Below are 26,865 nucleotides of genomic sequence, written 5' to 3' on the forward strand. Positions count from 1 at the left end.
CTCGGTGTCAGATGTCCTCAAGCCCAACAATGACAATTTTCAGTAATTAATTGTCCCCAAGCACAGTGATTTGATTATGCAGCATGAGGGGCATTTGGTGCACAGGTATTTCTTGTGCATCTGCTATGCGCACAGCATGTGTTGTCCTTGCTGGGCACTTGCAACAGGCTGCCTGGGACAGCCCGGAGCAGAGGAGGTGCGAAGGATAGGACTTGAGGAAGGTTGGCGGTTTCCTGCGGGTTTCGGCACCCCTTGCCCAGGGCTCTGATTCTCCAAGGTAGCCTTTCTCTGTGAGTGACTTTTAGGGGGCATCGGTGTTTTATCACTTAACCTGTGCAATTTTCAGAGTCTCAGGTGGTTGCAGAAGTTACCATGTTTGTTTGGAACTCACAGTTTTCTTGCTGGTAGCTTTGTGTAGGTGAGCCTGGGAGGGGGGTGTTGAATGCTATGGGACGCAGGGTCCTGGCAAGCTGCCGCCCTCACAGAGAACCCGGTGGGAAAGGCTGCACCAGCATCGTGGTTCCCACTGGTGTCCTCTGAGTTCCACAGAGACCCTTTCCCCAGCCGCCACCATCACCAGAAATGTCCTGGCTTGGGGTTGGGAGAAGGAAGGAGGGGAGCAGCCAGTTCTCTAAAGATCTCAGGTCCCCTTCAGAGACTGCGGGGGAGACTAAAGATGAAACTCGCAGACGCCCACTGCTGCCAGGCTCTCCTTCATCCTGCGCTGCAGGTGTTGAGACACAAATGAATTTCATGGCAAAATCATCTAACTGCTTGTCAAGGGCTTCCAAGGACTACGACTGATGACAATAGAAGTTTTTTGGGGGAGCAGTGAGGCAGAATAATGTGTGTCTGGCTGGAGTGAATTGAAGCTGGTATTTTCTAAATACAGTTCAAGTAATTTCCTTCAAAAGTATGCATAAAAATTAATTTCTGTGAGTGTTCAAAAGAATTTTGATTATATGGTTCAAAGTTTGTCTAAAACTTGCTTAAAAATAATCTTTGGCAAGTCAAAAATGTTCATGTCTCCCTTTCTACCTTCCTTTCCTCATTCTAATCTGTCTTCTCTAATTGTGATTTCTTTGTGTATCAGACTAGCTTTTTTTCAAGTTACGTTAAATGTCTCTTAGTTGCCTCACCAGTTTCTAAATGACCACTGGGGAGTGAGTTAAGCCCTAGATGTGAAGGACTGTTTCTTCTTAGGGCATTTGCTTTGGTAAACATTCAGTCTTCCTCATTAGCACTTCAGAGTCTTCTGATGGGAACATGGAATGTCTCGTGTTAGCAATATGTGTCATAACTCTGGCTGGTTGGCTGAAATGGTTTAGATCGAAGATAATCAGTAGAAATGGTATTCCGTTAAAGAAAACATTTGGTAAACAGGTAGAAGGGAAGTGTATTTCCAATGCACATTTTTGCCTAAATAGTATTTATTCAAATGTTTGCTTTTGGCATTTAGGGAAAGTTCCCTGTCCTCTTTATATGAAGATAATTCTAATAATTTCATGTCACTTGGAGGTGCTTTCATTACCATTTTGTTAAAGGATGTACAAGATGAAATTTGAGATTAATAAGAAAATACTCCTTATTACTTTTGATGGTTGCCTAGTGCTGCATGTTTCTTAAATTTCCAAATGAACTTTTGTAGGGATGAGGGGAAATGCGTAGAAGGAATTCTGGAAATCTTCGACATGCTCTTGGCAACAACTTCAAGGTTCCGTGAGTTAAAACTCCAACACAAAGAGTATCTCTGTGTCAAGGCCATGGTCCTCCTCAACTCCAGTAAGTAGCCACACAGCTGGGCTGTGTTTTATGGGGGAGAGTTGCTGTTTCTAGAACTGGCATAGAATGAAGAACAGTACTGAACTTATTTTACTTAAGAAGGGGGAAATGGCTTTCTTTCTGACTTCTGTTTCATTTTATAGTGATTTAAAGTATAGTTAACTTTTGGTAACTTGAATATAAATTATTCACTGACTGAATTTCTGGCAGTAATTTAAAAAGTGGCTCAAGCCACTTTGCTGGAAAAGAAAAAAAATGAACTTTAAAATACTCACTTTGCAGCCTTTGTTCATCGTTTATATGGGCATGGTTGACGTGCATTTATATTTACTGCTTTGCTTTTACAGACTCATTCATTCATTGATTTCATTTACTCATTTGGTAAAGACATTGAAGATACAGTCCTACCTTCCAGCCGTTCATAGCGTAGGGAGGAAGAGGGAGAAAACAAATCATTAAAAAGAATGATCAGTGGTCTAATAGGGTATGTACAGAGCACTGTGGGAGAGCAGGAGAGATGCTGGAGCGGTTGCAGAAGGAAACGGTGTTGGAGCGCGGCTTCAGGGATGGGCATACATTGCGCAGACGGTGTGGGAGAAGAGCAGAGGGAGGTGCGCACGGTCGAGAAGGGCCATACCGTGCCAGAGATGACACCGCACACCTGGGCCAAGAACTGCCCCTCAGGGCACCGAGCAGCCTAGATGAGGTGCAGGCGGGGGAGTGTCGTGGACAGATAGGTGTTCTGTCAAGGTCACCCTGGCGTCCATGTGGAGGATTGGCTGGAGAGGGGAGAGACAGAGGCAGGGGCCTGGGACAGTGAGAGCCTGGACTGGCTTGGTGTGCAGGACCAGGGAGGAAGGGCCAGACCCGAATGAAACATAGGGCTTGGAGGTGGGAAATGAGGGTGGTGTCGACGATACAAGTGAGTGTTGCAGCGTTGCTGCTCTTTTCTTATTATGTAAGTAATACCTGGTTGTTGTAAACATCCATACGAGAGAAAAACATATAAGGGAGAAAAAAATCACCAGGATTCTCCCCTGTGCCTGGGGAAGATAACCACCGTAACTTTGGTGACCAGTCTTTAAGAGCTCTCTGTAGATAGGTGGACAGACAGACAGCTCTTGATCGATATAGTAGGTAGACAGGTAGGTAGACATGGGCAGGTAGGTAGGTAGGGAGAGATATGCACAGACACATACTCATATAGAGAGATACCCAGGCACACGCAGGCTTATATTTGTAATTTTACATAAACGGTATAGCAGCTTTTGTTAGAAATCATAAAGACTTTGAAAGAGGCTTGCTTTGATCTAATTACTTGCTTGAACCTTCCACCCCAACACCAAGTAGCTAATCTTGCCAGAGGATAGACTTCATAACTTCTATCCTCTAATGATCTTTTAAAATAATACCTCACCTTCAATATCCACAAAGATAAGCTTTCTCCTCCTCCCCCATTTAAAAATTGGGATACATAATATACAAATACTTCTCTGTGTCTTGCTTTTTTACTTTTCAAAATGCTGTGAAATACCTCCAGGTCAACTAGGAGAGATCTAACTCAATCTTTTGAGTGAGGATATTGTCTAAATTGTTCAACCATTTCCTTATTGATGGACCTTTACTTAATTACAGGGTTGGTGTGTTTTTTTTTTTTTGACATTATAAACATTGCTGCAATAAATACAATGGTGATATTTTGTACACATTTCTAAGTTTCTATGTAGTGTTCACACTGTTCAGTTTACTATCTACCTGGTGTTTGGTCCAGCTGCTATCCCCAGTGTTAATTGCTTTGCTTAGCTATTTACTCTTGTTTATTTCTTTTGAAATGATATGTATATGCAAGTTTTAATCCTCAACTGATGACTTACAGCTAACTTCATTTGGGCATCGTATGGGGCTTTACTACCTAGATTTTATACAACCTTAGAACTTTCATTTTTGAAACAATAGGAATCTGTGGGATCATATCATGCTACTTTATTCTAAATCAGCCAAAGCAGCAGTTCCTGAGGCTAAAACTCAGTGCAGATCCTGTGGCCACGTTTTGGGGACAGTCGACCTTTCCTTCTGTAGCCTATACTTTTCTGCGTGTCTAACACCCCCATGTACTCTTGGACATTGGCACTGGATTTGATGAAGGGGAAAGGGAAACCATGCTTCTCAAGCTATTTGTGGTGAAGGATCAGGTCTCTTTTAATTTTTTAATTTCCAAATTATTATAGACACTTTTATAAAATATAAAAATAAATTACTAGAAAAAATGAAATAAAAGTGCAAAATACAAGTGCTAGTTTTTTGTTATTACATTAAATTGATTTAAAATTATTCTGTCAATTGCTATGAGTTTCCCAGTGTCTGCCCTCAATCCCTACTTATCTTTGTGGACTGGTACATACCGCACTTTGAGTAGCCCTGGTATAGAGCATGGAGATAGATGGCTGGGCCTGGGGTAAGTCTTGATGGAGGGGGAAGGGTGGAACGAAGAAGGCATCTGAAGGTCATGCGAGGTACAGAGACCCTGTAGACAACCTTTGGGTACTGCCCAGTTGGGTTTTAATCTGGCCCTACCTGCCTGGCAGGACATTTTCCCTAGACCCAATGCAGTCTCGACCCCAGCTTGGGAAAACAATTTGTGACGAGAAATGGTCAATTGTTGGGCAACTGAAAATTGTAGGGAAAGCCAAGAAGATTCCTAAATGCTCTGGGACTTCTGGCACCTTCTTGATATTTGTTCCCATTCACCTTTTACAACGTAATACAAGGGCCGAGCTTACCTCAGCGATTAAGGTGATGTCCCACTGAGACATTTGAAAGTGATCATGGAAGAAAATCAACTTTCCCAGATCTCTTTGAACCCACCTACAGGCCTTACCTCACATGTGTGCTGCCATTTCTGCCTCTGTTAAAAGGGGGATTTGCTTGAAAAATGTGTTCCCACCTTGGCCTCGGAGGATCATCAAATGCCGGATTATGGGGCTTCTCTTACTTTCAGAAATAATTTGGAGCTCTTTTCTGTATAGCCAAATGCTCCTTGGGAAGCCATTTGCTTCTTACGACACTTGCAGTATAAAGCCTTCTGTTTGGCAAGGCTCCGTACCGTCAGTTTAGCCTCCGAGACATCATATTGTGTTATGAAAGCTAGAAGCATCATCTGTGCAAATGGGAAAGACTAAGGCTACGGCGTTCCTCCTGCAGCATCTGACAGAACCGCCCGTAGTAAGAGAATTATAGAGGGTGAGTCAGGCATGTGAGGTAATTACCACTTGTGGTAAATTGAGTAGAATTTGTTTACAGTAAATCTCCACTTAGGAAATCTTCTTTTAACAAAGTTCCTTTCTCACTTGGTAGTCATAAAAGTTGTCAAATGGGTTTAGGAAAATGGGATTCTGTTTCTATTGGAAAATTTCCCCTGTCAGGAGAGAAGAGGGGTCTTTTCTGTCCTTGGTTTTAGACATTTGAAGGTGTGGGCGTTTTTTTTTTGTTGTTGTTGTTGTTGTTCTGGATTATTTATAGCATTACATTAAAAATAGGGACAGAATCTACTTTCCCACCTTAAAGAAAAAAAGAAAAACTAGAGAATGTACAAAATGGACATTGGACATTGGACGACAAATCACACAGGACAGCCCCAAAAGAAGGGACACAAAATGAACCCTTTGATCATCCAGTTTACTACGTAGAACCAACTTCCAGGTTCCATAGGGAGAGGTAAGCTAAATAGACACCAGTGGTCTCTCTGCACTGGGAAGACACAGTTGTGAATTTGGGGAGGCCAACGCAGCTGGGATTTGCAGGGGAGGAGACTACTGGTGACCGAAGAGCTGGACGCAGAGGCTTTGCGGATCTGTAGCAGATGCCCTTCAAGTCTTCAGCTGAGCACTAATCACATGCTTATAAAGATACTTAACCAAGGACGGCGAAAGAGCCATCAGAAAGGAGTGGGCAGAATAATCCCTAGCATTCACACAGGGCCAGGAATAGTTCATGTTCTCACAGCCAGAGGAAAAACCTTGTAATATACTGGACATTGGGTATAGTGCCCAGAAAGTTATTGTGTCAGTAGTGAGGTAAACTTAGCCCTAAACTAAAGGCTGCTCTGGTCCTACCAAACATAACTTAAAAGCAAGCCTGAAGGATCAAACTCATTGTCAAGTAACTTAACTGCATCACAGAACAAAGTTCAAGAATATTTAAAAGAATACAAGAATATCCAGTACCCAACCAGGTAAAACTTGCAATGTCTTATAACCAATCAAAAGTTAGCAAAGCATGTGGAGAAGCAGAAAACATGACCTATAATGAGGAGAAAAACCAATAAATTAGAAAAGACCCCCAAATGATACAGATGATAGAATTAGTATACAAGGACATTAAAACAATAGTTTAGTAACGATACTTACTCTACTTGCCATAAGTCTAAGAGGTAGAGGAAAGCATGAGCAGATTTAGGGGAGACATGGAAAATATGAAACATGTACAAACTGAAATTCTAAATGTGAAAATTCTGTCTCCATGGGGTTTATATCTGTCTTATAAGGTGGAAGAGGGACAGTAAAATATCCTCCAGGCTGAGAAAGCACTTTGAGACCACAAAGAGTCCAAACCACTCCATACCATTTACACTCCATACCATTTTATTTAGGTAAATTTACTGGTGGGGGAATTGGGCAGATGGATGATCCAGGCAGTACACAGCTACTCTCTACCCCTGTTGTCTGCCAAGTCTGGACCTTATTCCCCAGTTTTTATAGAGTGAGGGACGTGGTGAGGTCACAGGGTAGTTTTCTAAAGTGGCACCATCTGTGTGCCAGAGGATCTCTACTAATTATCTAAAGTGGTGTGTTCTGGGGCGCCTGGGTGGCTCAGTCGTTAAGCATCTGCCTTCGGCTTGGGGTCATGATCCTAGGGTCCTGGGATCAAGCCTCGCGTCGGGCTCCCTGCTCAGCGGGAAGCCTGCTTCCCCCTCTCCCACTCCCTCTGCTTGTGTTCCCTTTCTTGCTGTGTCTCTCTCTGTCAAATAAATAAAATCTTTAAAAAAAATGATGCATTCTGTGCATCACTTTAGGGAAGATCAGAACCAGCCTTTCTGCATACCAGTTGGGGCTTACATTAACCTCCATTGGGTCTGGAACATGTACCTTTGAGGGAGGTCGTTGTGCAGGCATGAACAAGATGGAGGGCCAAAGATGGAGTCAACATTGTCAATGCTTGTACAATTTGATTACACATAGCAGAAGAATAGATTAGTGGTTGTGAAGTCATAGCAGTAGAAACTATCAAAACAGAATGGAAAGAAAAAAGTTTAAAAAGTGAACAGAGCACTAGTGAGCTGTGGGACAAATATAGTTGTTCATATACATGAATTTAGAATCTCTAATGCGGGGGTGTAGAAAAATACTTGAAGAAACAATGGTTGCAAATGTTCCAAATTTAATGAAAACTATAAACACACAGATCTGAGAAGCTCGATGAATCCCAAGCACAAGAAACATGAAGAAGCCACACCAAGGCACATCATAATCAAGTTGCTTAAAGCCAATGATAAAGAGAAAAATCTTAAAAACAGCCAGAGAATAAAGATATTATATATAATAAACAAAGACAAGGGTGACAGCAAATATCTGTTCTGATGCACGTCAAGGAGACAAGGGAACAGCATCTTTAAAGTACTTTAAGAGGGGCACCTGGGTGGCTCAGTCATTAAGCGTCTGCCTTCGGCTCAGGGCGAGAGGAACACCCTCTCGCTCTCTCTCAAATAAAATCTTTAAAAAAAAAAAAAGTACTTTAAGAAAGAACTGTGAGGAGTTCTTTACACAATGAAAACATCTTTCAAAAATGAAGGCAAAATCAGGGCACCTGGGTGGCTCAGTCGTTAAGCATCTGCCTTCGGCTCAGGTCATGATCCCAGGGTCCTGGAATCGAGCCCCGCATTGGGCTCTCTGCTCAGCGGGAAGCCTGCTTCTCCCTCTCCCACTCCCCCTGCTTGTGTTCCTTCTCTTGCTGTGTCTCTCTCTGTCAAATAAATAAATAAAATCTTTAAAAAAAAAAGGCAAAATATAAATATTTTCAGATATACAAACCTGAAAGAACTCACTACTAGCAGACCTACACTGTAAGAAACATTAATGGAAGTTTTTCAAGCAGGAGGAAAATAAGATCAGATGGAGACATGGATCTGCACAAAGGAATAAAGAGGACCTACAGATGGTAATAATGTGGGTAAATATAAATTTTTTCTTATTTAAAACTATAGGGTTTAAAGCAAAAATAATATATTGTGGGTATATGTTTTACAACATACAAGACCACAAAGGCTGGGAGAGGACAAAGGGAAGTATTTTATTCTTATTTTGTACCTGAAGTGCTATGTATTACTTGAAGATAAACTGCAATAAGTTGAATATGTATATCATAAACCCAAATGCATCCAATAAAATAACCAAGAGAGATAAAATGCCAACAAAGAAGATAAAATGGAACCATAAAAAATAATCCAAAAGTGGACAAAGAAAAAAGGAAAAATAAACAAGGTATAGATAGGACAAATAGAAAACACTTAACAAGGTGGTAAATTTAAACTCAATCCTATCAATAATTACATTAAATGTAAGTGTGCTAAATACCTCAAATAAAAGGAAAAGATTGAATAAATAAGATGCAATTATTTGCTGCTAACAAGAAACCCAGTTAAATATAAAGATAGCAGGGCGCCTGGATGGTTCAGCCATTGAGCGTCTGCCTTTGGCTCAGGTCATGATCCCAGGGTCCTGGGATCAAGCCCGGCATCAGGCTCCCTGCTCCTCGGTGAGCCTGCTTCTCCCTCTACCCCTCCCCCTTGCTTGTGTTCCCTCTCTCTCTCTCTCTTGCTGTCAAATAAATAAATAAAATCTTAAAAATATATATAAAGATAGAAATAATAGGAAAAGGATGGAAAAAGATGTACCATGCTAAGACTAATTAAAAGAAAGCTGGAGAGGCTGTATTAATATCAGAAAATGTAAATTAAAAAATTTTTTAAGTTTATTTAATCTCCACACCCAAAGTGGGGCTCGAACTCAAGACCCTGAGATCAAGAGCTGCATGCTCTACCAACTGAAGCAGGCACCCCAGAAAATGTAAATTTTAGAGCAAAGACTATTTCTGGGGATTAATGAGTTTCTTTCCAAAGGATAAATGGGCAAATTTGTCAAGAAGACATAAAATCCTAAACACGTATGCCTTAGAAAGAGAACTTCAAAATACATGAAGCAAAATCTGGTAGAACTGCAGGGAAAAATGGACAGATCTGTCATTATAGTTGGAGATTTTAATAACCCTCTCTCAGTTCTGTCAATATAGAACAAGTGGAAAATCAGTAAATATAGAGAAGACTAGAGCAATACTGTCAACCAACTTGACCTGTTTGATATATATAGAACCCTCTACCCAACAACAGTAGAGAATTTATTCTTTTCAAGTGTTCAGGAAATATTTACCAGGATAGACCATATCCTGAGTCATAAAACAAGTCTGAATACATTAAAAAGGATTTAAGTCATACAAAGTATTTCCTTTGACATAGTGGAACTAAATTAGAAACCAATAATAAAAAGATCCTGGAAAATTTCCAAACATTTGGAAACCAGATAACATACACCTAAGTACCCATGGATCACAGAAAAAAATCAAAAACAGTACTAGGAAATATTTTGAACTAACTTAAAATGAAAGTACATTATAGCAAAATTTGTGGGTTGCAGCTAAAGCAATAGTTTGAAGGAAATTTATAGCACTCGAGGCCCATATTAGAATAAAAGTAAGGTCTCAAATTAATGACCTTAGCATCCAACCTTAAAAAAAACTAGGGAAAGAAGGGCAAATGAAACCCCAAGTAAGCAGAAGAAAAGAAGTGATAAAGATTAGAGTGGAAATCAATGGAACAGAAAAATGGGAAACAATAGAAATCAAGGAAACCAAAAGCTGATTTTTTTTGAGAAAAATAAAATAGATAAGCCTGTAGGTAGACTAGTCAGAATAAAGGAAAGAAGACACAAATTACTAATACCAGGTGTGAGAGAGGTTACATTACTATTCTGAAGATATTAAAAGGAATAAGGAGGTCATACTGTAAACAACTATGCCAATACATTTCAATACTTAGATGAAATGGAAAAATTCCTTAAAAGACAAATTATTGAAGCTCACTTAAGAAATTTAAAAAATCCTGAATAGCCATATATTTATTAAGGAAATTGAATTTGCAGTTAAAAATCTTCCCACAAAGAAAACTCCAGGCCCAGATGACTTTTCTGGAAGAATACTACCAAACATTTAAGGAATAAATAACCCCAAATTGTACACATACTTTATTTGTTTTTTACTTTTTTAAAGTTTATTAGTTTTATTTTTAAATTTTAATTCCAGTGTAGTTACATACAGTGTTATATTAGTTTCAGGTATATAGTATAGTGATTCAACATTTCTATACATTACTCAGTGCTCATCAGGACAAGTGCACTCCTTAATTCCCCATCACCTATTTCTCCCATTCCCTCACCCGCCTCCCCTCTGGTAGCCATCAGGTGTCTATAGTCAAGAGTCTGTTTCTTGGTTTCTCTCTCTTTTTCCTTTGTTCATTTGTTATGTTAACTTCCACAAATAAATGAAATCATATGGTATTCATCTTTCTCTGACTTACTTTGCTTAGCATTATACTTTCTAACTCCATCTATGTTGTTTGAAATGGCAAGCTTTCATTCTTTTTTATGGCTGAGTAATATTCGATTGTATATGTATACCACACCTTCTTTTTCCATTCGTCTTTCAGTGGATATGTGGACTGCTTCCATAATTTGGTTATTGTAAATAATGCTGCAATAAACATAGAGGTGCCTGTATTGCTTTGAATTAGTGTTTTTGTATTCTTTGGGTAAATATTCAGTAGTGTAATTACCAGACTGTAGGGTAGTTCTATTTTTAAACTTTTGAGGGACCTCCATACTGTAGTCTACAGTGGTTGCCCAGTTTGCATTGCCACCAACAGTGCAAGCAGGTTCCTTTTTCTCCACATCCTTGCCAACACTTACTGTTTCTTATGTTGTTGATTTTAGCCATTCTGACAGGTGTGAGGTGATACCTCATTATAGTTTGGATTTGCTTTTCCCTGATAATTAGTGATCATGAGCATCTTTTCATGTGTCTATATATCTTCCTTGGAAAAATGTCTGCTCATGTCTTCTGCCTATTTTTAAATTAGATGATTTGGTTTTTTTTGTGTTGAGTTGTATAAGTTCTTTGTATATTTTGGGTATTAAACCTTTGTCAGATATGTCATTTGTAAATTTCTTCCCCACTCAGTAGGTTGCCTTTTAGTTTTGTTGATTGTTTCCTTTGTTGTGCAAAAGGTTTTTATTTTGATGTAGTCCCAGTAGCTTTTTTTTTGCTTTTGTTTCTGTTGCCTCAGGAGACATATTTAGACAGATGTTGCTACAGCCAGTGTCAGAGAAATTACTGCCTGTGCGCTCCTCTAGGATTTTTATGGTTTCATGTTTCACATTTAGTTCTTTAAACCATTTTGAGTTTATTTTTGGGTATGGGATAAGGAAGTGGTCCAGTTTCATTCTTTTGTGTGTCGTTGTCCAGTTTTCCCAGCACTATTTGTTGAAGAGACTTTTTCCCATTGAATACTTATTCCGCCTTTGTCAAAGATTAATTGGCTATATAATTGTGAGTTTATTTCTGGGTTTTCTATTCTGTTCCACTGATTTGTGTGTCTGTTTTTATGCCATTACTATACTGTTTTGATTACTACACTTTCATAATATAACTTAAAGTCTAGAATTGTGATACTTCCAGTTTTGTTTTTCTTTTTCAAGATTGCTTTGACTATTTGGGATCTTTTGTGGCTTGTTTGTTCTACTTTTGTGAAAAATGCTGTTGATATGTTGATAGGGATTGCATTAAATCTGTAGATTGCTTTGGGTAGTATAGACTTTTTAAAAAAAGATTTATTTATTTGAGAGAGAGAGAGAGGGAAAGAACATGCATGCGGGTGGAGGGGCAGTGGGAGAGAGAGAATCTCAAGCAGACTCCCTACTGAATACAGAGCCTGACACAGGGCTCGATGCCACTACCCTGAAATCATGACCCAAGCCGAAATTAAGAGTCGGTTGCCCACCTGACTGAACCACCCAGGCACCCCTGGGTGGTATAGACGTTTTAACAATTTTTCCAATCCGTGAACATGGAATGTCTCTCCATTTCTTTGTGTTGTCTTCAATTTCTTTCATCAGTGTTTTATAGTTTTCAAAGTACAGGTCTTTCATCTCTCTGACTAAATTTATTCCTAGATATTTTATTATTTTTGATACAATTATAAATGGGATTGTTCTCTTAATTTCTCCTTCTGCTTCATTATTGGTGTATAGAAATACAACAGATTTCTGTGCATTAATTTTGTATCCTGTGACTTTACTGAATTCATTGATTAATTCTAGTAGATTTTTGGTGGCATCTTTAGGGTTTTCTGTATATACCATCATGTCATTTGGAAATAGTGAAAGTTTTATTCCTTCCTTATCAATTTGAATGCCTTGTATTACTTTTTCTGTCAGATTGCTGTGGCTAGGACTTCCAGTACTATGTTGAATAAAAGTGGTGAGAATGGACATCCTTGTCATGTTCTGACCTTATGGGAAAATCTCTTAGATTTTCTCCATTAAGGATGATGTTAGCTGTGGGTTTTTCATATAAGGCCCTTATTATGTTGAGATGTGTTCCCTCTAAACCTACTTTGTTGAGGGTTTTTTTGTGAATGATGTTGTACTTTGTCAAGTGCTTTTTCTGCATCTACTGAAATGATCATATGGTTTTTATCCTTTCTCTTATTGATGTGATGCATCATGTTGATCGAACCACTTTGTATCCTAGGAATAAATTTCCTTGATCATGGCAAATGATTATTTTTTAATGTATTGTTGGATTCAGTTTGCTAGTATTTTGTTGAGGATTTTTGCATTTTGTTGAGGATTTTTACATTTATGTTCATCTGAGATATTGACCCACAGTTCTCCTTTTTTGTGAAGTCTTTATCTGGTTTGGGTATCAGGGTAATGCTTATAGAATGAATTTGGAAGTTTTCCTTCCTCTTTTTTCTTGGAACAGTTTGAGAAGAATAGGTATTAAATCTTTTTAAAATGTTTGGTAGAATTTGCCTGTGAAGCTTTCTGGTCCTGGACTTTTGTTTATTGGGGAGTTTTTGGATTACTGATTTAATTTCATTGCTGGTAATCAGTCTGTTCAAATTTTATATTTCTTCTTGCTTCAGTTTTGGTAGATTATATGTTTCTAGGAATTTATTCATTTCTTCTAGGTTGTCTCATTTGTTGGCATATAACTTTTCATAATATTCTCTTATAATTGTGTTTCTGTGATGTCAGTTGTTATTCTCTTTCATTTGTAATTTGGTTATTTGAGTCCTCTCTCCTTTTTGATGAGTCTGACTAGAGTTTTATTAGTTTTATTGATTTTTTTTTTCAAAGAACCAGCTGCTGGTTTCATTGATTTGATCTATTGTTTTCTTTTGTTTTTAGTTTTGATATCATTTAATTCTGCTCTAGTCTTTATTATTTCCTTCCTTCTGCTAATTTGGGGTTTTGTTTGTTGCTCTTTTTCTAGCTCCTTTAGCTGTAAGGTTAGGTTGTTTCTTTGAGATTTTCTTGTTTCTTGAGGTACACCTATATTGCTATAAACTTTCATTTTAGAACTGCTTTTGCTGAATCCCAAAGATTTTTGGATCATTGTGTTTTCATTTTCATTTGTATCCATGTAATTTTTTATTTCTTCTTTGATTTCATGGTTGACTTGTTCATTGCTTAGTAACATGTTAACCTCCATGAAATTTATACATACTTTTGCAGAAAATTGAGGAGCAGAAAATACATTCCAATTCATTCTATGAAGCCAGCATTACTCTGATAGTAAACCCAGACCAATATATTGAAAGAAGAGAAGACAAAACAGACCAGCATCTCTCATGCACATAGATGCTAAATTTTGTATAATTTTGTAATAGAATTTTTGTATCTCTAAATAAATTTTAGCAAATGTAACCCAAAAAGATATAATGAACAAGTGGACTTTCCCCAGGAATATAAGGTTTCTTTAACATTTGAAAATCAATCAAAATAATTTACCATATTAACAGAATAATAAAAAAACATTTTGCCAACAGATGCTGAGAAAGCATTTGACAAAATCTTATACCCATTCCTGCTAAAAACTCTAAACAAACTATGAATACAGGGAAACTCCCTCAACCTAATAAAGGGTATTTATGAAAAACTTATAGCTAATATTATACTTAATCATAATCAGGAACAAGGCAAGTATGTTCATTCTCACTAATTCTATTCAACATTTTACTAGAAATTCTACCCCAGGCAATAGGCAAGACAAGAGATGACAGGCATCCAGATTGGAAAGGTGGTAGTAAAACTCTATTTGAAAACATGCTAATTGATGTAGATAATCCCAAGGCATCTACAAAAAATGAGTTCAGTAAGGTTGTAGGATAAAAGGACAATATATAAAAGTCAATTGTATTCCTACATGGCAGCAATGAACAAATGATAATTGAAATTAATACTATTTATAATAGCATTAGAATTATAAAACTAGGGATAGATTTGACAAAAGGTGTGAGACTGAAAATTCAAAACATTTCTGAGAGAAATTAAAGAAATTCTAAATAAATGGAGAGAGATGTTAATGAGCTAGAAGATTCAGTATTGGTAAGATCTCAGTCCTCCCTCAAAATAATCTTTAGATTCAATTTGATCCCAGTAAAAATCTCAGGCTTTTTTGGGAAGAAATTGACAAACAGACTCTTAAATTCATAGGGAAATATAATGATCCTAGAATAGCCAAAACAACTTTGAAAAAGAACTAAGTTGGAGGACTTGTACTACTGGATTTCAAGATTGATTCTAAGGCCATAGTAATCAAAACAACATGTGTTGACATAAAGATCGGTCGCTGGAACAGGATAGAGTCCAGAAATAGACCTATACAACAAGGAATTTTTAACGAAGTGTCAAGGTAGTGGGGAAAGAATGATCTTTTCACTAAATGGTGCTTGAACTAAAATAGGCAAGTGATTATTCAAATGGATATATCATCAAAGAAGGTATAGTGATGGCAAATAATTACATGAAATGCTGCTAAAATTATTCATCAGAGAAATCCAAATTAAAACACAGTGAGAAACCACAATGAGAAACCATACCCAATAGATTGACCAAAATTAGAAAGACTGATCATATCAAGGGTTTGGGAGAATGTGGAGTAATGAGAACTCTCATACACTGCTGGGTTGGGGGAGATATAAATTGGTATTCCTTTTTGGGGGGGTACTTCAAAAACTAGCATTTTCTTAAATGTTAAGTGTAAACCTACCAGGTGACTCATTCATTCCACTTGGTATTTACTGAAGAGAGATGAAGGCATATGTTCATACAAAAACCTGTACACAGATGTTCATAGCAACTCTATTTGTAATAGCCCCAAAATGGTAACAAACCAAATGATCACCAACAGGTGAGAGGATAAACAAACTGTGATATACCCATAGAGCAGATACTGCTCCGCAATAAAAAGCACTGAACTACCGATAGATACATGTAACATTATGAATCTTAATGGTGCTGAATAAAAGAAGACAAAAAAGCATACATACTATAAGACCTCATTTATATATAAAATTTTGGAAAAAGCAAACTATAGTAGCAGCAGATCTGTAGTTGCCAGGGGATGGGATGGCGGTTGGGAGAGATGGAGGGATAGATTACTAAGGCACCTGAGGGAACTTTCGGGGGTGACGAATGTGTTCATTATCTTGATTGCACTTATGGTTTTACTGGTATGTGTGTGTGTGTGTATACACAAATACATATCAAAACTAATCAAATCGTACACATTAAATATGTGTAGGTTATTGTATGTCCATTATGCCTCAAGAAACCTGCAAACAATATAATGAAAACAAAACAGAAAAAGAAGGATGAAGAGAGCAAAGATTGCAGCCTGAGTGGAGAAGACATACTGTCCAGCAGGGACCCATATCCAGCACAGGGTGGAGGCCTTGGGGCTGAGGGTCACGAGAAGAAAAATGGAGGAGGTTTCTTAAAGTCAAAAGGCTGTGGATGTTCTCTGTCCCGTATTGAGAGAACAGAGTCTCTGAGGGCTGTTACTTCAGCTGGTAGCTTCTCTTGCTGTGCTAGGAAAGCGTTGGGCTGTCTGGAGACAGTCTCCTCAGTAGGTTGGCCTCCTGTTTTCCTGCATAAGCGATGAGCTCAAGTTGGGATTATGGCATCAGTTAGGTCTGCATGGTATCAGCATGCTAGGTGGCCAGCGCAGGGTTTGTTAGTAGTTACACGTATATGTATGTGTGTGTATGTAGGTACGTATAAACTTTAATATAGGTATTAATAAATATAAATATATATATATTTATGTATATACATAAAAATTTTTTTTTACAGCCAAGACAGTATTTTTAACAGAATTCGGAGGCATAATTAATATATAGTAAATTGTACCTGTTTAAAGCATACAATTTTGTGCCTTTGGACCCCTGAAAGCATCATGATCAAGATAGTGAACGCATCTGTCACTCAGAAGTTTCCTTGTGCCTGTAAATTGTACCTGTTTAAAGCATACAATTTTGTGCCTTTGGACATTTATATATATATATGTATATAAAATGTGTATATATACATATACACACACACACACACACACACACACACACACACCCCTGAAAGCATTATGATCAAGATAGTGAACGCATCTGTCACACTCAGAAGTTTCCTTGTGCCTCTTCATAATTTCCACCTTCTTCACTTCCTCCCCCTGTCCAATCCTGTGCAACCTCCAGTAGAATTTGTCACTATAGTTTGCATTTTATAAAATTTTATATAAATGTAATTTAGGGAGACCAGCCATTTATATTTGCCTGGGACTGAGGAGTTTCCCAGGATGCAGGATCCTCAGTCAAGCTAACAGGTGTGTGATGGTATATTATTGTGGTTTATTGGTATTTTCGTAATGACTAATGATGTGCATTTTTTTCATATTCTTGTTTGTGATCTGTATATCTTCTTTGGGGAAATATCTGTTGAAATCACCCATTTTTAATGGGATATTTTTTTATTGAGGTACAGTTGACATAAAATAGTTATATTAGTTTCAGGTGTAGGTAGTTAATGTTTTATTTTTTATTTAAAAAATATTTTATTTGAGAGAGTGAGAGAGAGAACATGAGCAGGAGGAGGGGCAGAGGGAGAAGCAGACTTCCCACTGAGCAAGGCGCCTGATGTGGGGCTCGATCCCAAGACCCCGGGATCGTGACCTGAGCCGAAGGCGGATGCCCCGGTAGTTACATTTTAAATAGCTGCATACTTCTGGGTTATTTATCTTTTCTAATAGTGTGTATGATATGGAATGAATATTAACTTTATTATCCAATTTCTTTTTTCTTTTTAAAGATTTGATTTTATTATTTGACAGAGAGAGACACAGCGAGAGAGGGAACACAAGCAGGGGGAGTGGGAGAGGGAGAAGCAGGCTTCCCGCCGAGCAGGGAGCCCGATGTGGGGCTCGATCCAAGGACCCTGGGATCATGACCTGAGCCGAAGGCAGATGCTTAATGACTGAGCCACCCGGGCGCCCCTATTATCCAATTTCAATTCAGTAAATATTTATTTAGCTTCAGGTATGTGCTGGTGACTTCTAAATGATAAAAATGTCAAAGTGAACTAGATAACATGCTTTTGGTCTCGAATAGGGATATATACTGGAACAATCGGGTCTGGTCCTTGCTAGACTTGAGTAGCAGAAAAGCATCGTCCTTGCTGTGGGGAGAGATAGGGAAAGAACATCCCCAGTTGAATTTCTCTCTCAGCACACCCTCTTCCACCACGCATGTATAGGATGGGGGGCGGTTCTTGGAATTACATTATTATACTCAGCCTTTTATGAGGCTCCTAAAACTCAGAGATCACAGAAAACATTGCATTTGACAACCTGTTACAGTGCTTGCTAAAGTGTTTCAGAACTCAGAGGTATTGTACAAGTGTAGTTAATATAACAACATATCCAAATTAAGAGTAGTGGGACCAGCCATCTTGTCACCCAGAAATCTGAAAAAACTGAGTAAGTCTTGGGTTGGATAGAATTAAAGGGTGCTGAATCTAGGATATGGAGTGGGAGCAATCTGTAGATAGTCTTTAAAAATGTTTAAAATTAGGAATAGGTCTGTTTAAACAATTTTAAGGCTTAAAAAGGATCAAACTTTCTGTTCCATGAAAGAAATGGAGGTTTAGAACCAGGCGATCCTCTTTGACATTAAGATGATCGACATGCCAGTTCAAGCCCTGGTTCACTCTGGGTTTTGGGGGGAGTCCCTGTGAAGAGGGTGGGTGGAAGGCAGAGGCACACAGGACACGGAGAAGGATGCTGAAGAGGCAAGACAGGTGCTTTTCTGTTGATCGAGAACGTGGGGGCAGAGCATTGTGAACGTGGGCCTGCTGGTTTCATATCGTGGGTGCTTCCCAGACACCAGCCTGTTCTTACGGTGCTGGGGTAGGAGATGTTGATAAAGGGATGGCTCACAGCTAGGGGTTCCTTTCCTTAAAGCAAATAAACAAACACAACATATGCCTCCTAAAAGCCAGGCATTTCTCCTTTGGTTAGCGTTCTGGGGTTTTTATTAAACACTTTAGATTTTCTGATTTATTTCCCTTCAGTGTATCTTCATCCTTTGAACATAGGATGTAGCAGATCTTGGGGGCTTTTCCCCCACCCCCACCATGTGCTGCTCAGAATGTCATCAGGTGGGTTAGTGACAGGGACACACAGCTGTTCCCAGGTGATAAAGAGGAGAGGAGATTATGTCTTTGTTTTTATTTTACTTTCTTTGGTATGTGTGGGGCATGGTGCCAAGATCTTGCCTTTCATGTTGTATTTCTTTAGTTTCATGAAAAGTAATTTAATTTTTGTTCTAGAATGAATCCTAACTAATGTTTTTACTTTTGGCGGGTAGAGGAGATTGATTTTTTGGTTCCTGTGTGTCTGGGCAGTGAGCACCCTAGAGGCAGGGGCTTTGTGTCCTGTCTCCTGCTTCTGCCAGAGCCAGATACTTAGCAATTACTCTGTAAATACGTGTTTGGTGAGCCCGAGGGTGTGTGAATGCCCCAAGTACAGGCATGGCACTGCTGACCAAAGAGGCAGCAAAATGGGTATTTTTCAGCCCAGTTCCTTTCCGGGATGGTTTTATATAGGTTAGTCTTTTTGCATATAAAAGCATTTCCCATATCTAACATTGATACAGCCCTTCCAAAACTTCAGTGACTCCTGTCCCCAAACGCCTTGTTAGTGATTGACAGTGATGGTCCTGCATAGAGCTGGCCGCCCCCATAGCCTATAGAAGACCCAGGGCTTGCCCTTGGCAATGACTACTCCTTTATGAAGAGGAATTCACATAGTATAAAATTTACCCATTTAAAGTATACAATTCAGTGGATTTTAGTGTATTCATAGACTTATGCACCCATTATCACAACCAATTTTAGAATATTTTCATCACCCCAAAAGAAAACCTGTACTCATTAGCCATCACTACCTAATTTCTGTCTCACCCCTACTCCTAGGCAGCCACTAATCTCCTCTCTGTCTGTATAGATTTGCCTATTCTGGACAGGTCCGATAAATGGAATTATACAAAATGTGGTTCTTTGTAACTGGCTTCTTTCACTTAGCATCAGGTTTTCAAGGTTCATCCATGTTGTAGTATGAATCAGTATTTTGTTCTTTTTTATGGCTGAGTAATATTCTGCTGTATACCATTTTTTTCTATCCCTTTCTTAGTTAATGGACACTTGGTTTGTTTCCACTTTTAGGCTATCCTGAGTAATGTTGCTACGAACATTTGTATCCTAGCTGAGGATTTATTTTTATATTTTCACTTTATGACTTTGGACCGACACAAGTACCAGTACACAGTTTTAACTCCTTTTAGAATCCAAAAACATATGACAGTAGAAATCCATGGAGCACACATCATGTAGCAGAACAGACTGAAACATGCATGTTTATCATTTCCATTATGATGATGTGATTGGCTAAAACAATGCAAAAATCTGAACCTATGTAAATTTAGCCTAATTCTTCCACTTGTGGGTATTTACTCCATGCTAGTCATTGGACTAGGTAATGATATAATGGACAGGGTCTGTACTCTCAAAGTGCTTCTGTCCAGTGTCTCTGAGGATTGGGAGGGTGGCCATGGGGTGTGTACAAGGGAATCCAGGATGTGGGACAACATGGTGCCCTCTGCTGGGGGTGCACTGGGCACCATCAGAGCTCCAGAGAACCCAAAATAGACTTAAGGTAGGATGGTAGGGAGGTCAGGGAAGCTTCCAGAAGGAAGTTCACAACTGGGCTGGGATCTAAAGGAGGAGTGGATGTAGATAAGAGAAGGGAGGGTGGAGAGGGGGAGGGGAAGAGAGCGTTCCTAAGTAGAAGGCTTCAGCGTGTTCTATGCGTCACGTGCTCTGGAGTTGAAAGTAAGGTTCAAGGTGAGGTGTGGTGGGAAATGAGGATGAAAAGAGCAGAGGGAGGCCTGGTACCCTTGAGAGCTGCACCAGATGGTTTGGACTCGGGCCCAAGAGCTGGGAAGGGAGCCACATGAGCAGGTCTGCATTTTGGCCACTGCAGGGGCGGCGGCGGGGGGCGGGGGGTACACGGAGCCAACGGTGGTGTTACTTCCCCTGCAGCGGGAGAACAGGTTACCTGCTGTGGGGTTCAGTGGGAGTTTTGAGGATGTTGGGTGGTGGCCAGGAAGAGTCACTGTGGAGAACGAGGTGAGCAGGTGAGTTAGAGAAGCAGTTGTGGGCTCTTGTAAGAAGCGAACTATTTTAAGTCTGCATTGTCAGACACTGCGGAGGGACGTGCCCCCAGGGATGTGGTGAAACATGACACTTGCATAATTGTGCTTCAGGATGTCCCTTGCCTCAACTGAACTGTACTGAACTGAGTTACCTTAATTGAACTGCAAATGCCAATAAAAATAGAGAACAAAAGTTGCCCAAATGGGCAGTGGATGTGGATGATGGTGTGTCGGTCCTCATGATCATTATAGCCCACAGCCGGCAGCCCCCCAGAGGATTTCACAGAGTTGCCCTTTATACTTACTTTGAAACGGAAAGCCTAGTAGAGAAGCTAATTATTTCCCTGCTTCCAGGATTTGAAGGAATTGGGGTTGGTGGTGGGGGATGGGGGCAAGAAGATCTACTGGAGCTGTTAATTTACAGCTATTGGGAGGCTACAGTATCTCTGATCCTAGAGTCAGAGGGGAATTAAACACAGAGCCGGGCCGGGCAGGATAAGGGAAGCAACCTCCCTCCTACAGTGGTTTTGGGAACCTCGGGAGACATGCGCCTGCAAGCTTTGCTCAGTGAGGAGCTGGGCTGGAAGAGCTAGGAAGCTGGCCTGGGGGCAGAGAGCTAGAGGTGGTCTTCCTGCCCCAGCAAGGTGCCACTAGAGGTGTGATGCCCTGGGCCTGGCCGTGGGTCCGGCCTGGCTGTCTGCATGTGGCACACACGAGGGGGGGGCGCCCAGGCAGGCTGCATGGCAGTAGTCCTTAGTTCATGCTTGTTAAACTCCCCTTTGATGAGGGGGCCCTCCTGGCGGTTGAGAGTAGAATTGATCTCACTTTCTGACCACCTCTATATGTGTGTTTGTTACTAGCAGCAGGTAATGGCCTCAGGCCACTAGATAGTTTTATTGCTAGGAAAGGCCTCCGCTGTGGGCCGGGTGGTGTTCTGAGAGACCAGTTAGCAGGCCCGCATTCAGCCAGGCTTGGCGACGGGGCTGGCCCTTGGGGGAAGGACATCACGGGCCGGGGATTTCACCACACATGCAGATGTCAGAACAACCCAGATCAATTTGGCCCCCCTCCTGGAGAACAGAGCCATGCTTACCGGCTGAGCACCTGACTTCCATTTCCTTTTCTCTGAGCGGTGACTCGTGGCTGTTATTCTTTGTCCAGGTATGTACCCTTTAGCTGCGGCAACCCAGGAGGCTGAGAGCAGCCGGAAGCTGACTCACTTGCTGAACGCAGTGACCGATGCTCTGGTCTGGGTGATTGCCAAGAGCGGGATTCCCTCCCAGCAGCAGCCCGTGCGCCTGGCTAACCTCCTGATGCTCCTTTCTCACGTTAGACATGCCAGGTACAATCCCTGCGGGGGCCGCTCCTCTGGATGTGTGGGGTGGGGCGTGGGGGGGTGCATGTGCCCTGCGAAGGCCAAAGTGCTCTGGGGAAAGTGTTTGCAAGTTTGAGAGTGATAAGGTAGAATTTTTACCTCTAAAGGAAAATAAACCCCTGAAAGGGAATGGGGGAGAGGGGTTTCTTCATCAGGGCATGCACCTGTGGCCAAAGATCAGCATAGTGGGCACTGAATGGATGTCATGTGCCGTCGTATAGGATATTTATGGCATTCCTCATCTGTTTTTTAGTTGCTGGGGTTTGGGCTTGTTTATGGAATTCTAAAAGGGGCCTTTTCTCCCCTAATGTGAATGGCCACCGCTCCTTGCCCCACCAACCACTCTGAGGTCATTTTCTTGAGGAGGCTAAACTCAGCTTCTCTAGATCAACTCCTGAGGCTAGTGATCTGCAGACGTACACAAAGCCTGCCCCAGGAGTGGGTCCTTTCTTGGGATAGCATCAGGACATTAGGAATGAGACCTGAGAAAACCGGGGAGGCCCACAGGTTTTGGAAGGTAGGGCTGTGAGTAGTGTATTCAGGGACCATCAGTCGTGTGCGCTGATGAAGGGGGCTGGGTGTCGCACGACAGCTCTGTGCTGGCATAGAGATGCTTGGTGCTTGGTGGCTCCCAGGATGAGGGTGGCCCTGCCCTGGGGCTGGCAGAGGGGAGGGAGGATGGAAAGTAATTGCTACCCAAGGAGGAGGAAAGTCTAGAGGCTGTGGGGCACAGTGTTCACCTCAGGAATTATAACAAGGAGGAAGAAGATAGCCTCTGCTTTGTTTCCTCCTGAATGATTATTGACACAGAACCATTTGCAGAACAGGTTCAGTCCACTCTCATTAGTCACAGAGTCTGTATTTGCAAATTTGACTACCTTTTTTTTTTCTTTTTTTAAGATTTTTATTTACTTGGCAGAGAGAGAGAGCACAAGCAGGGAGAGTGGCAGAGGGAGAGGGAGAAGCAGACTCCTGCTGAGCAGGGAGCCTGATGTGGGGCTCGATCCCAGGAACCTGAGATCATGACCTGAGCCGAAGGCAGACGCTTAACCAACTGAGCCACCCAGGCGCCCTGCAAATTTGACTACTTTTAAGAAACTTATTTGTAAACCCTGGATTCATACTTAGTGGCATTTCTGTGGTCCTTCAAGGACAGGCTCAGGGTGGCAAAAAATTTGAGTTGCCACACTTACATTCCCAATTGAGTCAAGTAAGGAGACACTTCTGTTGTTTCGGCTCTCATACTATAAAGAAATGTCCTTTGTGTGGTCTAGTTAGGGCCATGTTTTGCATTTTTGTGCTTTTTGTTGGCGAGTTCACTGTCTATGAATGGCCCCCAAGCATAGTGCTGAATAAAGTGCTGTCAGTGTTCCTAAGAGCAAGCAGGCTGTGATGTGCCTTACGGAGAAAATATGCGTTGTCGGGTTAGCTTTGTTCATGCGTGAGCTGCGCTAGCATCGGCTGTGAGTTAAATGTTAATGAAGCAACAATTTATGTTAAATAAGGTGTCTTTAAACAAAAACACAGGTACGCCAAGGTTATGTATTAACTGGATTATGAAAATGTGAACAGAGCCTCTCAGGAATCTAACACTGCATTTCCCCCAGAAGCAATGTATTTGCTAATTCAGTGTTGGCGGTGACTTTGTAGAACACAACTACTATGCACAATGAGAATTAACTGCACTCTGCCAGGTGCTGTCGGGCCACTGTGGGTGGGTGATGAGACACTAAGGTGCTTGCTTGCCCTTAAGTGTAGGTGACCGAAGGAGCCAGATGCAAGAACCCTAGAAGAAATGGCTGGGGCAAGTTCAGGGGGTGGAGGGTAGACTGGCTTTATTGGGGAGAGTTGGAGAAGATTTTAGAGTTCCCATGGCTGCCTCCCAGGAAGGACTCTCGGCATCTTTTTGTCCCCATAGTAACAAGGGCATGGAACACCTGCTTAACATGAAATGCAAGAACGTGGTCCCAGTCTACGACCTGCTGCTGGAGATGCTGAATGCGCACACGCTTCGCGGGCACAAGTCCTCGCTCACCGGGGCCGAGTGCAGCCCAGCAGAGGAGAGTAAGCGCAGGGAGGGCTCCCAGAAGCCCCCGTCTCAGTGATGCCCAGTCCCAGGCGAAGAGGCCACAGAGGAGGTCAGAGGCTGCAGTGTGAACTCCAGTGCAAACCGTGAGCTCCATCCGGGAGCGGGCAGCCTTCACCGTCTTGCTCGTGTGTGGTCCCTCATTTGGTTATGGCAGGCCCAGTCATGTACCGTCCTTCACCCGACCTCCCCACTTCCCGGGAGTCAGGGTGAGAAAGCTGCAGTGTTCCTTGGTACCATGGGGCATGTTCGAATGTGGACTTTACCTCTTACTCGGCCTCATAGGATCTCAGTGTGGTCCCTTTCTTACTTTCCATCTCCCTTCCACCCCTCTGGAAAACATGTTAAAGGTTTGGGAATGAATGGTGGGAATCCGCCGTGGAAGGTTTGTACAGTAGAGAGGGAAGAGGCTGGGGCCCTTATAGGAAGTGGACCAAGCTTTACTGTGCAACCTAACCTGCCCTCAGACCTCCGTTTGCTCTCTTCAGGGCCACTTGATGGTAGGCTGGGAAACCATGACAACGAACAAACTAGTTCCACACACCTACCTCACAGGCCTGTGAGGACTGAGGTCACGTATCACTCTTACTGTTGAAGGCCAGAGGGATTGTGACCTGGGGAGCCAGTGGTCAGGCTGGGAGGTGAGCCATGCCCTTCCCCCAGACCTTGCTGCCATCTCCATAGAGGTTCATTCTTCTTGATTTGCATTCTATAGAGCCTGCTAATTATTTGGGGGTGCATTTATGTTTGTGATCACTTTTATGGAGGATTGTGGAGATTTAAATCTCTCTGCCCCTTCCTTAAAACCCTCTTGTCCCACAGAGCCCAGTGTGTGCTGGAGAAAGGCCCAGTGTTTGCAGGAATGGGTTTCTCCTGTGGGTTTGGGTCACAGCCACGTTGCTTCCCTGGGGCAGTCAGGGAACCAACCGCCACATCAGCCATCCACAGACAGGGGCACGTCAGGCTGTGTGTGCAATGCATGCTGTTCCATGGAAAGATGAAGGGCTACTGACACACCTGTGTGTCAGGTTCAGGGTCAGACTTGGTGTAGTGTAGACTTGGTGAGCATATCACCTGAGCAAGACCTGGTTTGTGAACCCTACTTAAAAAAAAAAAAATTTAGAGATAGTTATTTATAGCAAGAAAGAATTCTTTTACACCCTTGGGCTCTTTTAAACTATTTTCTTATCAGAACATTTATATGGCGAGCTGGGTGAAATAGAAACTTTGTAGAAGAATATTTGTTCCTCTTCCAAGTGGAACATAAATAGGACAAGATGATAAAGCACCTCTGGAATTACAATTTTAACTCACTTTTAAAAAATTGAAATCTTCAGGAACATAGTGAATGCATGAAATGACTTACATCTATACCTTGGCAGTGAGCAGTTCAACAGTTGTGCTTGATTTTTGTGATGATGATTTAAAAAATTATCTTGTGATAGATTAAACTCCTCTTTTAGAAAATGGGTTTACTTTGGCTAGCACATTCACTATTTACTAAGTCATCAGGAAGAATAAATTCGATGGTTTCTGCTAGGGAGTCCTTGAATAATTCTTTTTTTTTTTTTTTAAATAGAATACCCGTTTTTTTTTTTTTAAAGATTTTATTTATTTGAGAGAGAGAATGAGATAGAGCATGAGAGGGGGGTAGGGTCAGAGGGAGAAGCAGACTCCCCGCTGAGCAGGGAGCCCGATGCGGGACTCCAGGATCATGACCTGAGCCGAAGGCAGTCGCTCAACCAACTGAGCCGCCCAGGCGCCCAGTCCTTGAATAATTCTTAATTTTGATATTGGTGCAGTTTTACTGAAAGTTGAGTGGAGCCGTTTCAGAAACACTCAGACACAGACCTGGAAGCACACTGTTGTCTGTATTCTGAGGTGGTTGGAAGTCATTCCTAGTGGCTTAGTGTGGCAGCCTAGGTGAGATTCGGTGCAGAACACAGGAGTTGTATTTTGCAGGAACCACAGAACATCCAGAAAGTCAATTTCCTTTCTTTCTGGCCAGCCTAGAACCCGTTCCCCGCCCCCGCCACCCCCAAAACAGAAGATACAAGGCTGGAGAACAGGAAGTGGGAGGCAAAGGAGGCAGTCTTGACCAATGATTTGCTGATGAAATTCTCTTAATGGTACTTAGAAAGGAGACTACCAGAATAAAAAACAAAAGCAGAATGAAGTCTAAGCCACTGCTACAGTAGTAGGTAGTGACTGACAGTATTTTAGGTTAGATTTTGATGCCCAAGGTAGAAACCAGAGTGGAATCAGGTGTCAAGGCAGCTGTGCCAAACCCTGTGCTTGCCTGGACTGGATTGTGAGCCTGGGAACTCTGAGGGCCCAGTGCTCACTTCCTGCATGCTTCTTGAGGCTGCTTGCTTCCCTGCATTTGGACTTAGCCATGAGGGGCTGTAATACATTTCTTCTTGGCTCAGACTGCCATAGGGGTATGCTGGGGGGCGGGGGGATAAAGGTTAGTCCAGCCCCGGGGCGCCTCCTTGGGGCAAGGCTGTCTCTTAGAACTGGGGTCTGGGCCAGGTCGGCAGTTGAGATAACGTGGTCGGTCTATAGCTGCAAGGTGTTCTTCCTTTTGTTTTGAATATTTGAGGGCCCTTTCCCCCTCGCAGATGGGAGTGTTTTGAATCTCTGGGCCCATCTGTTCCAAACGTGTCCTCTAAAGCCGATACCAGCGTGTAG

The 26,865-nt window shown here is 41.6% G+C and overlaps 1 protein-coding gene across 1 annotated transcript in view; it reads left to right on the forward strand.

Annotated features, from left to right (window-relative positions):
* ESR2 (estrogen receptor 2) overlaps nt 1-25,374 on the forward strand; it is a 57,397-nt gene extending 32,023 nt beyond the window's left edge. The window contains exons 6-8 of the mRNA XM_027572730.1: nt 1,649-1,782; nt 21,875-22,055; nt 24,007-25,374. Of these exons, the coding sequence (XP_027428531.1) occupies nt 1,649-1,782; nt 21,875-22,055; nt 24,007-24,193 (502 nt within the window). The 3' untranslated portion in view covers nt 24,194-25,374. The remainder of the gene's footprint in view (nt 1-1,648; nt 1,783-21,874; nt 22,056-24,006) is intronic.
* The last annotated feature ends 1,491 nt before the right edge of the window (nt 25,375-26,865 follow it).

This window comes from Zalophus californianus, chromosome 6 (assembly GCF_009762305.2).
Source record: "Zalophus californianus isolate mZalCal1 chromosome 6, mZalCal1.pri.v2, whole genome shotgun sequence".
In the NCBI taxonomy this organism is placed as follows: domain Eukaryota; kingdom Metazoa; phylum Chordata; class Mammalia; order Carnivora; family Otariidae; genus Zalophus; species Zalophus californianus.